Source organism: Eretmochelys imbricata, chromosome 4, assembly GCF_965152235.1.
Source record: "Eretmochelys imbricata isolate rEreImb1 chromosome 4, rEreImb1.hap1, whole genome shotgun sequence".
Lineage (NCBI taxonomy): Eukaryota > Metazoa > Chordata > Testudines > Cheloniidae > Eretmochelys > Eretmochelys imbricata.
This window is the reverse complement of record NC_135575.1, coordinates 65,491,269-65,503,994: the sequence shown is the minus strand read 5'-3', so window position 1 is coordinate 65,503,994 and position 12,726 is coordinate 65,491,269. Positions and strand designations below refer to the sequence as shown.

Here is a 12,726-nt window from a genome sequence, read left to right as displayed (position 1 = left end):
AAAGTAAGCTATAGCATTTAGGCATAACACTTAAATATTGACCAGACATAATGAAATGATTGAAATAAAAATTGATAGCATTTTTATAATACTAAAAAGGTATTGTCACTGGAACTCACAACCTATGGCATAGCACCTCAGTTCTGCTCTATTCCCTTATTTTTTATATCTGTCACTCTCTTTTTTAGTACTATTTAAAAAAATCACTTGCATCATCAATAAGTCTTAATCTTTCATTAAAAGTTGCCAACTAAAACTATACACTCTGGGTAAAGCTGGTTAGTTAGTATTTGTTGGCTGAATAATTTACTCAGTGATTTTCATGATATTTCTACAAAAAATATCTGATTTGTTTAACTCTGTGCCCAATCCTATGAAGAGAAGAGAATCTCCAGTAAGCAGCAGCTCAGCACCCTCAAGTCCCACCACAGTCAAAAGTTTGAAGCACTAGGCCCACTGAGCAACTGGCTCTAACACTTCCAAATGAGCCATTGGAGTCTATATGGTAATGTGGTTGGAGACTTTTTAAAAGGCAGATTATTGATCCAACTGATTGCAAAAGCTCCACATGGTTTAAATCCCTATTTTGTGCATCACTGAAATGACCGATCATAACAGCTTTTTGGTGTTATGGGCACAGAGCAGAGTTAGACAAATATCACATACACGTACCAAGGAACAACTCCAGAGCCCATGGCCTAGATGGCATAACTTGGCCAGGGACTGGGCCAATGAATTGGGACACATATGAAAAGTGGGGTGGACCGTGGGAAGAATCCTTTCTTCAGGCTACAGAGCTACTCTATTGTCCACACTCTAGCTCAGCAACTGAAGTAACCTCTGAAGACCCTTAAATAATCCTCTCACTGCACAACCGTGGCTCTACCAGCCCTACCCCCACTCCTTCCCTCTGCCGCCATGCCTCAGTCTTTCCTCCTTCCCTCCCATCAGAGGGGTGTTGCCACTCACAGAGCAGGGCTCTGCACCATATAAGGAGGGCATACTCCTTGAGAAGCACATTCACAACCTGTGCAGAAGGGCCATCTTGTCCCACTACCAAGAGGCCTTTCTCAACCTTGGAAAAGGAAGCTGGATATGCCCTTAATCCTGTTAAAAAGTAACAAATGGCATTTTTTATGAAAAAGGTTAGTTTGAATGTGCAGTAGCTCCTTCTCTTTCCATCTCAAACAGGCCACTAAATGATGCTTGATGCCATGCACTAGTGGGCTGCAAAACTTCAGTAATTCAATAACAACAGTCATATAAATTCTAGGAGGTGGTAAAAAGGCAACTGAAAGCATTACCTAATGGACTGTTTTGTTTTTTGCTTTTCATTCTTAACACTTTAGAGTCAAACCCTTTTATTTTTCAAATCAACTAAAAGGAAATAAAATCAAACAATTTGCTTCCAGGCTGAAATATCTTTAAGCCCCGTTTCAGCCTGGGTCAAAATTTTAACTCTTTATAAATAAAATGTCTAATAAAAATGCTGAGATGACATTCTTAACTATAGTAATATGAGAAAATGCAGTATTATGTAACTGAAATTCAATCAGAGACTAAAATGAAAAGGGATAATAGAGCAACTAGACTTCATCAGATGCTGGTTATTGTGAGCATTTTATGTACTGTCTCAGTTACAGTATCCTTGCCTCGAGTGGACTTGAAGCCAAATCAGCCTGTCTATGAAAGAAACTGCATTTATAAGTTTTCAAGGGTGTTACAGTCTACTGGTAAACAAAACAGAAACTGTGGCACAGGTTTTCAAGAGAGATCAGTGTTCACATAGGCACCAAAATCAGTAGCCAGATTTTCAAAAGAGCTCAGCATGTTTCGTGCTGAATTTATTTTAATATTGAGCCATGAATGTCACAAAGAGAACCTGCTGAGTGCAGAACTCTTGAAAATCTAGCACCAATTGCGTATTCTGAAAACTTGAAAATCTGGTCCTACATGAACATTTTTACTGACATTCCCCCTACACTGCACATGACAAGTAAATACTCTCATGGACTTCAGTGAGAATTTTGCCAGCAAAAGGATCATGGAATTAGACCACAAATGGGAAATTGCCATTTTTCTCTTCTTTTTGGTATCTACACCAATTTAACTTCAGTGTTTAACAAATGAAGATACATTTCTGATGTGCACACTAAGCTATTCACAGAATAATTCAAGTGAGAATTCAGTTGTAGGCACAGCACCATCAAACAAACATGCAAGAGGATCCCATGCCAAGTTAAATCTGCTAATATAGCGCTGAATAGCCTGGTCTGATATAGAATAAAGGAAATTTCTTATGGCCTGATCCTGCCACCTTTAATTGCACTGAATATAGTACCTTAACCCAAAAAGCAATGTCATTAGTTTCTACAAGGTTGGCTGTGGCGTAAGATGGTATTCAATGTCAGCTACTGTAGAAGAACTGGACCCTTATTTTGTAGAGAATAATTAATAACTCTTAGTGAAAGTCTTTTCTTTACTACATCTTTTGTACTTTTTATCAAGGCATACTGAAGACCAATAGAGTTACACTGTCTGAAACAGTGTAAATAAAATCAGAATCAGGCCCCAAAAGCTTTACTCAGTGACTTCATTCTCCAACTGGAAACTTTAGGGCACAAATACACTTCCCTTTTAAACTGACTGATGTATAGGTAAGAAAACCCTTAAAAGTTTCTTAAAAGCATACAAAATGTCAAAGATTTATTTAGGGATAAGTAAAGTAAAAAAAAAAAGAAAAAAAAAAGAAAAAAAAAGAGGGCGTATTCCCCTTGATCAGTGATTCACAAAGCAGCTTTGCGCTACAGACAAAAAGATAAATGAAGCGTAGATATTAGAAGTAATACTTAAAACAGCATAATCCATATCTCTGTAAGTACACATTACAAATTAGAAATACAGTGCGGTAAATAGAGCTACACAGTATGTATTATCTTAACAGGTGATTTTTTTAAAATATGCATTCACTGTATTTGCCTAGTTCTTTTCATCTCTCCCTTCCATTCAAATAAACTGTAAAGCATTCACTAATGAAACGCCAGACTGTTTATCATCAAAGTACCTTTTCAATTTTAACTAGCTTAAAACTAACATGTATTTGTAACCAATGTACAATTGTAATTAACTTTTTAAAGTAAAACCTGAAGGTTTTAAAACAAAATAATAATGTTGATACAAAACACATTAATTTCAAATAACATAAGAGAGATTTCTACAATAGCAAACCTTCTGCAACACCAATTTTAATTAAACCAGTTTTCAGTAAACTATGTGACACAAAAGAATAAAATCACCATGGGCAGAACAACTGTAGAAAAGTACATGAGTGAATCCCTAATTCTTGGTCTTCTAGAAATATAATTTCTCACAGTACTGTGATGCTGGCCACTGTATACCAGATAATTGTAGGTACCACAAGTTAGGTATCAGACAATTTAAAAATATAATAAAATAAAAATCTTTTGACTCAGGCGTTCTTGTATGAGAAGCACAATACTTAATCAACATGTGTATGATGCATTTACCTATTCAACCCTCTTCTCAACATTACTTTGAGCCTCATCCTACAGGCTTTGGCTTCAGTGTCAGTGTGCACTATTCAAGAATGCAGGACAGAGCCTTCAGAATAAAATATTGGTAATTCATGCTCCCAGCTGATTTATAGAGATTGGAAGGTTGACTTAAGATGGTAATTTTGCTTGTAAGGGCTTCTGGAATCATATTATTCAGAAAGTTACTGTGTGGTTTAAACAATTTTCTGCTTTTTCTTTATATTACACCAAAGCCAAGTATTTACTTATTAGTTGCATTCATGTGAGAACTTTACTATGGATATTTTCCCAACCATTTCAGTATCAAATAACTGGTCTTATTGGAACTTTCTGTAAAATCACTCAGATTTTACAAATGGTCTTATCATTATGTAAACCTTTTTCTGTCAAGATGTAGACATGACAAGTTCTAGAAGAAAGTTACTGATAATTAAATTATACACATTGACATAACAATAGCATACCTTCAATTTCGTTAATAATCTTGAACTAATGAAAAACCTTTCCCCTCAACAATTATCAACTGTGCAAGTAGAACTGTAGCAGCTACACACCTCTTAATTCTCAAATATATCCTTATAATCCGAGATCTGATCCACTCTGTTGACATCAGTAGCAAGACTATAATTTACTTCAACAGCTTTAGATCAGTCCCCAGTTCATGCAGTAGGTCCAGATCATGCGAAGATTTGTGCACATGCTTAACTTTATGCACAGTGAGTAGTCCCGTTAAAGCCAATGTAAATTAGTTATTATAGTAATTAGTAATTCATACAATAAATATATTACTAAGTACAAGGAACTAAAATTTATTTCAGTAGTTATTTAATGACAAGTAAAATGATCATTCATTAAAATATTTAGAGACTAGTAAAGATTTAATTGATGTGTATCTCATGATTAGCAGTTAAACCCAGCTCATTTGGTACTTAGTTTTATTTTAATTATCTTCACAAATATAAATAGGACGTATATTTAAGACACAGACAAGATTTATGCAATGAAAATCTGGAAAGTCAAGCTGCCAAACCAAAAATGTCACTTATCTGTAACTCCCCAACTTCTGGATCATGGCTCTATGTATGTAAATTTAAATATCAGCAAGGAGAAAACAGACACAGCAGGGAGGGAACTATCACAAGGAACAAGTGTCCTGGGTTTAATTTTGTAAGGCCAACAGCAGCAAGAACTTTAAAGTACTTTAAAGTCTGCTAAAGCTCTTGATTTTGAGTGAAAAGGAGGGGGGGAGGGAAGGTGAGGGGTTATTTGGGAGCGTGAGAAGTGTGACAGTTCATATAGCATACCATCCCGAGATATTTTTACATCATTTTTATGGTAGGTACAGTTTGGAGCTTGTCAATTCTAACTATAAGCAAGTGACTTTCCTGTGTAGAGGTGTGTAGGGGAAAAGAAATGAAAAAGAACTAACAGGAGAAAATATGAACAAACCTAAGCATAACTACTGAACAGAGTTCTCCTCTCCTTAAAAAACAAAATAAAACCATTATTGTGCAATACATTTCCTTTTGGTCCAGAGTATATTTACTCCACCTAAACACAGATACATCTCTCCTTGCTTTCCTGGGATAGTCTGTTTTTTTAATTTATTTATTTTTGAAATGTTTTTACTGGTGATTCTCTTAAGAATTCCATCTGTAGTATTATAGTACAAAACAGCTAGAAAACCAAATGCCATGAATACCTCTCTCCTTCAGAAGTTTCAATACTCTAGACATTCATAGGTTTTCAAAGCTGCTGGTTGATGATATAATGAGAGGAACTGTGATTTATGTATGAATCAGCAACTCCTTTTCATAATGTCATGGTGCAGTGAACCCTGCAGAGCTGGAAGACTTGATTTAAAATGGAAATGCTCAACCCCCTCTTGAGCCAGCAAGATTAAACTTCCAAGATCTTACATATATTACCTCTGTGCCCAGGCTACTTTATGAATAACTTGTTACTATTATTGAGCTTTTACATTACCCTGAGGAAACTTCTCTTGAAGGGACTCAAATCTCTTTTTAGGGTAAAAAAAAAATAAAAAAATCAGCGTTCACAAAATAACTGGTACCGTTTAGTGTTTGAAGGGTTACAGAAGATTGTCAAGGTTCATCACCTCAGCTGTCTTCTGTTTTGATGTAATTACACAATATAATCTATTCCTGATATTGTAGATGAGAAGTGATTTCATCAGTTGCGTTTAGTTATACTGTGCTAAAGGACGAATAGTTCATTTTTCTGGATAACCTCCAGTTTTACGCGATAGATCACCGCCAATACTGTAACCTTGTCACAACTGTTAAAAGCCAAAATCTCCCAAACACCAGTTTGTGGTGCATTGTAGTGACCTTGTAACTTTCCTTTCCCCTTTACTTCTTTCCCTGATTTACGTCATTGGAATCACCTATGCGCATCGAAATCTGCTGCTTCTAGCGCGCTTCCCCCTCAGAGAGAGACTGTACTCTTGGCTCACACTGGTCTCATCCGCGTCAGGGCTGCACAGTCCCTCAATGAAAACCACGAACCGGAGCCTCCCCTCCGGCATGAAAGAAATGGTGCTACTCGATTGACACCAGCTGCTGAAGATCTGCCCTCAAGTATTTGCTAAAGACCAAAATGAACCCTCCCAAACGGCAGCTTGCGGTGTGTGTTACACAACTTAGTGCAACCTGTGCTACCCTCAGCAGAGCCTCCCTCCCAACGCATCTGCCTTTTGGTCATCATCTACCGATCGGAAGGACTCACTCACCGGACTGTTTGCTGCCTGTTTTGACAACTGTCAACCTCGCAAGCCTCCTTCCTTTGTTTGTGCGTATGGGAACGTAATGCTTTAAACAGTTCTGCTTTGGGTAAAAGCCACTCGTTCCGTCTGTAGACTCAGTATTTACGTGCAATTAAATGTTTTCAATAATACATATGATCTTTAACTACGAACACTTTTTGAACAGCCTGCTTCCTGGGTTTCCTTTAGTTATTTTGGGAAGTACTTTGCTTACGGTCTAATATTGGGGTTTGATATGTCTGTGTGCGTGCTAACTTCTGAAACGTGTCTCTGTTTCAAAAGAATGATTTACAAACATTTAAAATCGATACCCAACGCTGAGTAAGACTTCCTATCCTCTCAACAATTTCACCTGGAAAAAGAGGAACTGGAAAGGCTGACTGTTGGTGGAAGTAGTCTGCCATCTGCTGGATGCTTAATCTATGCCTGACATTTTTGTCTTCGGTCTGTGAACCTACTTTTAAAGCTGCAGAACTCCATTTTTACAATGACTGGGTAGAGTTTCTAGCGGTCGGAACAGCATTTTGTTTTATTCAGTCACTGCCATGACTACTTTGAATAGTAACTGTTTCTCCTGAATGTTATGATTGTCCATTTAGCTTACTGAACTTTGGTTTAGGCGTGGGCTAAACTAGCAGAAGAACACCTCTGCTAAGCAAGGTTGATGAACTGACTATATTGTAGAATGCCTGGGTAAAGATCCAGCAGCAGTTTCCAATATCAGTTTTATTTCACCTGTAAGATGCTTTGTAGGTCACCACAAGAAAACAATCTGCGAGAGAACCAGATACAGAACCTCAGTTCTCAAACAAGAACGAATTTCATAGGATGAGGTAGTGGAAACGGTAATGGGGGGGAAAAAAGCTAATTTTGAAATGTTCAGTACCTCCAGTTCTAAAAGAACTACTAATTTTTATCTGGCTCAGCAAATACTGGTCTCCAGTATCCTCTGTTGGCTAATCACAAACCTTTCCTGGATGGTAATCGAAGAAGTACTATTTCTAATTATTTTTAGTATGTGCCTCTCGATTCAATCCAGATCCAACAGGATACCTGCACTAAACAGTCAGTTGTGATAGACTTGAGAGACACTACCTGCTCTTACTTTACTCACTTTAGCTTGTCATGGACCGGGCTCTTATCCTAGACCCCAATCTGCAAGTCGCTCGAAAATGGAAGTTTTGGATTTGGCCACACACAGAAAGACAAGAGAAAAAGGAGAGCCCGCTGAAAGCCTATATCAGCTCTTTAATGACGTAAGAGCCTTTCATAAACCCTCCAGGGGTCCGGTAAATATTGTAGGAGTTGTCTGGAGGAAGATATTTAAGCTCAAGAACTAGTCAGGCACAAACATCAAATGTGGTTTATTAAGGAAAGCAGGATTCCTCCACTTTCTGGAAGAAATTGAAAAGCAGCCATGTTTGCCGTTAGAGATTGTTAGCAACAGGAAAATCGCTGGTGCTGCTTTAAATAAATCACATTCAGGAGTTCATTGACTTGGGAGTGGAAAAGCATGAAAACACAGAACAATCATTCGGGCTGACCTTGAATTTTGCCAGGACTAGAATTTTAAGGAACATCTAGATTCAGTTGATTAATTTCCAACAAAATGTTTTGAAAATACTACCCAGAAATAGTACTAAGTCCCTAGAGTCTCGCACGCTATTTGATGAGCTGAGAACTCGTCAATTAAATAAATTGGGCAGTTCTCTCACATTACGGTAAATAACTAATGCGATAAAATTATGAAACTAGCTGGCTGTTGGAGTAAATCTGTTGTTCCCAGCCATTAATACCCGTATTCAAAGATAACAGCAAGGTTTTTCTTTAAAAGGGTACTTTCTTCTTTCATTCCCACTTTTTAAGGACAAATTAAAAAATGAGAGGCTGTGGCTGAGTATGCAGCCTACACGCAGAATTAAGGGAAACTTCAGTGTGACCATGCAATGCTCTCTTCGTAGTGTACAATAAGGGGAAGTCAGTTTCCTGAGCTAGTAACCATGTGTGTTGCCTGCTTGTCCTTGTAAACGGTGTCTCTGCAGTGGACTCATTTCACCGCAAACAGATGCGGTAGGAGAGCAAGGCTGAAAGCCGGAGACTATGTCGGAAGCCATTTGGAGCATGGGGAACAAATTACAGCTTTTAATGCTCCCGATGGACAGGTGTGCCTTTTTAGGGCTCCTGGATTTGTTACAATTGTCATTTTTAAACGGTTGTTTGGGTTTTCCACTCTGTATCGCACGGTTTCTCCTTAAAGTTAGAATGACAAATTGTAGCTCCAATCGGCTGGGTCTGAGATGATTTTTCTCGTTAGGCAGGCACCTAAATGGGAGTCCTCCCTGTCTTTTTTTTTTTTTTCAAAGGTGTTGCGCCGCCAGTGTACAATCAGGGAATCTCACAGGCTAGGCTGAGCGTTCATAATTCATTCCCAGAACTTAAAAGCGCCTCTCTCATTCAATATATTGCACAGGTTTAAACAATCCTCCGACACTGAAACAATGCAAAATATGGGCGTAAAATTATCCCTCGGAATCGTTGCGTACACGCATACATCACTAGATAAAATTTCCAAATGAGTCTGTAGCATACGTTATTGCAAAGCACCTTACTCGAGGAATCGCTCTCTCTTTTAATCGCACTAAGACTAAAAGCCTGACTCCAGCTATTTTCATATACCCCACTCAAGGGATGTATTTGTTATACATCTAGGCAGATTTATTATGTTTTCTTGGTGTATCTTTATTTTACCAAGGAGACGAAAAACAACCGTGTCTCTGCCTGTGATTTTAAGAGGAGGGGATGATCACGGCTCTCGAGTCTACCTGCTCAGCCAAATTTGCTAATCGTTCAATCAACTATTTCAGATAATGTGATGTGGTTTGCAACCAACGATGTTTGTAGGGGCTTTTCAGTGCTGGTTTTACCATGGTATTTTCCCGCGTGACCCTGGCATTTTACCTATTGTCTGAGCCCGCTGCAAAACCACTGAACACGGGGAAACATACAGGAAATCGCGGGGATGGGAAGGGATGGCAGCTGTTCTGGCCCTATGAAATTATAATACAGTAGATTATAAGAATACCACAGAGTCTGTGTCGGAAGAAAGCATCAATTTTCCAACAGTACTACCCTCGAGGTGGCAATGATTGTATACAGGGAGTGAGCGGGCTCTTTCTTAATGTGCATTTACTCCCGAAAATCCCATCTTTTTGCTGGTCTCTTTGTTAACGTGCCCCCCGCCACCCTGGAGGGGTTCCTCAGAGAGGCTTGAATTATTGGGGTAACGGTAGGAAGGGAGAACTTGATGTAATATGGAGAATTGCAAACAGTAAAATGGCTGATCCGTGTCTCATTTAGCTATTGATGCTCAGACCCGAGCGGATCCACTCGCGTTTGGCTTCCCCCGCTCCCGATCGCCTCGCACATCCTGCTTTATTTGTCAGAGCACCGCTGTGCTGTACCACACCAAGGCGGAAGTCAGGACCGCCGCTCAACGGAGCTAGAACTGCACAGCTTTCGTGGGCAGCAGGCTCTCCTGGTTAAGTTTAATTGATTAATTGGAGAGCTAAATGGATCTCCGCTCAACAGCTCCTAGCTCAGCCTGGAGCGTTTAATTTGCTGACCCTGCCTGTCCAACTGGCCTGGGAAAGCGAACATATGGTCCCACGCCATGTGCAGTAAGCCAGGCTTATGTAATGTATGGAAAGAGCAGAAAAGGAACCATTTTAAACCTGGACCATCTGTAAAGCAGTGTGTGCCATCCGCGGGGGAGGCGCCCTTTAAGCCCCAAAGTCATCGCCAGAGGAGCGCATTAGATGGGCGCGTTCTTCCCAAACCTGCCCCCACAGCTTCCCGGGGGGCAAAGCACTGCACAGCCCGCAGACCACCCTCTCCCACAGCCCCATTCCCAGTGCGCACGCGTCCCTGCTCCCCTCCTCCCCCGAACACGAGAGAAAGGGGTCCAGGCGGTCTCACGCCTCCCCCAGAGCAGTCCGGTCCACAGTTATTTGAATGACACCAGCATTCAGTACTCACAAGCATTGGTGACGGCGAAGCTGTTGGCTACCTCCAGGTTGTCGATGTGGGGCGTCAGCCTAAACTCTGAAGTGGAAAACTGAACCATCCCTACCCGAAATGCACTGTATTCCTGATCGGCACCCCTCGGAAACAACCCTCCTGCAGGGAAACAAACACACATAAAACACAACAAGAGACCAGATCAGTGCTGCAAAGTGGGAAGCTTCAGCTTCAGGGGACTGACGCTTGGGCATCGCATCGCTTGGGAGCCACTTATTCTCGCTGGCAGGGAAAGAGGCAGCTACATGCATGCTCGCTCTGGGGCGGCGGATCTCTTCTAGTCAGCTGTCTCAGAGGGGCATGTTATTTGTTGGGAGCCGTTGCTTCTGCATCACGCCAGAGAGATGCGAGTCTCTTAATAACGTGCATAGCCTGCATCGGCAAACCGCTATCGGACCAGCTACACGATTTCGTTTCTGTTTAAGGCAAAGGGGGGATAGCCATCATTTCTGAAGGGAGGGGGCGTCATACAAAATCACACACACACAGATGTGTGTGTATCATACATAGCATTCAGTGCTTGACAGGACATGAATACTCAAGCGCAATGCCAGCTGTGAATGAACGAATAAATAACCCCTCCACATTAAACCTCAATCAGAAAAAAAAATAAATAAAAAATCCTGCAGTGCAGAGAAACCTACCTATTTGTATGCTGTTAGAATAGACCCCCCAAATCAGTCCCCAGAACACAGGAGACAGGAAGACAGAAACATGCATAATCTTTTGCATTTCCATTAAAAGTAGAGCATCCACGAAGCCACAAACGATCCCTTTCCTCCTCCTCGTTCTTTGTCAGTTCTCGCCGGCGAATTAGATCCTCTGCAATGTTGGGCGAGGGACCAGACCACCCGAAGAAAGGAAAATAACCCCGAAGCGCCGGAAGCGGGAGAAGCCTTTGCACAAGGTCTGGTCCTTGTCCCGGCTCCAGAAGTAAGAAGGCTGCTTGCACGCTGCCGTGGTCCCAGCACATCCAGCACACGCACTCACACGCTCGCACCCCCTCGCGCTAGCTCACAGGCTGGGGAGCGGGGAAGAACCCGGCGCGCGTGCGCGAGCAGCACAGCGCGCGGGAGCGCGCGCCCACCCCCACTTTCTCTCCTTGCCCCCAGCCCTGGAGCGCGGCTTGAGCTGCTCGCCCGGCTCAGCATCGGGGCTGCGCTGCTGCGGCTGCTTCCCGCGTCCCCCCAGGGCCGCTGCAGCCGGGACAGCGCTAACCAGGGGGCTGGCGCCTTTGCGCACCGCGGACAGCGCCGCAGCCAGAGCCACGGAGCCGCCGCTGACCTACCCGCCGCCGGTCCCCAGTGCTGCAGGGGTCTCCCGACGGGCTCGCCTGGGGGCAGCGCGGGCGGCTCGCTGGCCTAACCGCTCCCCCGCCCAGTTGTGCTGGGTAAAGGTCTCCCTTATCTGTCAATGGCTAGGTCAAGGAGGGGGGTGGGGTGGGTGTGTTCAGCAGCGGCGGAGCACAGGGCCTCCCTTCCCCCACACCGGAGCCGTGCAGGCGCGTGGCGGCGGCAGGGGGAAGTGCTGAGGGGCTGCTCTCCCGCATGCTGCATGCGGGCCGGCTTCCGGCTGGCAGCCGGCGTTGGCGGCACGCTGGCCCAAAGCGCCTCGTGGTGCAGCCGAAAGGGACCCGGAGCCGACGCGGGATTCGGGCTCTGCCTCCCGCTCCACGCGCACCAGGACTCGCTTGTTCTGCGGCAGACGCGGAGCTCGCCCATCGGGGCCCTAAGCGGCTCTGGCCGCGGAGTCAGAGCGGGGGCGGCCGCTGAACTTTGAGCAGCGAGAGAAAGGAAACGGAGAGAAAGGCCCGGACGCGCTTCCATACGTGATTTGTTTTGTTTCAGCCACTTAGGCGCGGACTCTCAAGAGAAGCTTAAGGGTGTTGGGTGCTCAACAGGAGCTGGCGCCTAATTCCTTTAGGCTTTTTTTGAAAGCCCTGTGCCTTCACTTATAAAGATGAGACCCTCAAACATTATGGGCAACATTATCAACCTTGGGTGCCAATAATTAGGCACCTCACTTGAATGAGTGTCCTGATTTTCACAGATGCTGAGCACCTACAGCAGCCTGTAAAAGATGGATTTAGGAGCTTAACTTTAGACTCTGGCTTTTGGAAGGTTTGGCCTAAGTGAATAATAAAAAATGGAGAGAAACCTCCACAAACACATTTCTCTCCATAAGGACAGGAGAGATCAGTTTAGATGGAAAGCAGAGATGAAAAAGCTCATTTTTTTACTAGTTTTACCCTTATCCAGATCTTACCAGCATGAATATTGGCTGTATCTGCAATTCAGGTATATCTGGAAA

At 42.7% G+C, this 12,726-nt stretch overlaps 1 protein-coding gene across 4 annotated transcripts in view; it reads right to left on the bottom strand.

Annotated features, from left to right (window-relative positions):
- The window catches only part of GRIA2 (glutamate ionotropic receptor AMPA type subunit 2), a 113,019-nt gene extending 101,865 nt beyond the window's left edge, over positions 1 to 11,154 (bottom strand). For 2 of the 4 annotated variants that reach the window (XM_077814480.1, XM_077814481.1), the window contains exons 1-2: positions 11,061 to 11,100; positions 10,375 to 10,515 (exon numbers count right to left, since the gene is read on the bottom strand). In XM_077814480.1, coding sequence (XP_077670606.1) covers positions 10,375 to 10,462 — 88 coding nt within the window. In that variant the 5' untranslated portion in view covers positions 10,463 to 10,515; positions 11,061 to 11,100. Of the gene's footprint in view, positions 1 to 10,374; positions 10,516 to 11,060 lie in introns of all 4 variants that reach the window. The other 2 variants (XM_077814478.1, XM_077814479.1) reach the window with 2 other exon arrangements.
- Positions 11,155 to 12,726: the final 1,572 nt, after the last annotated feature.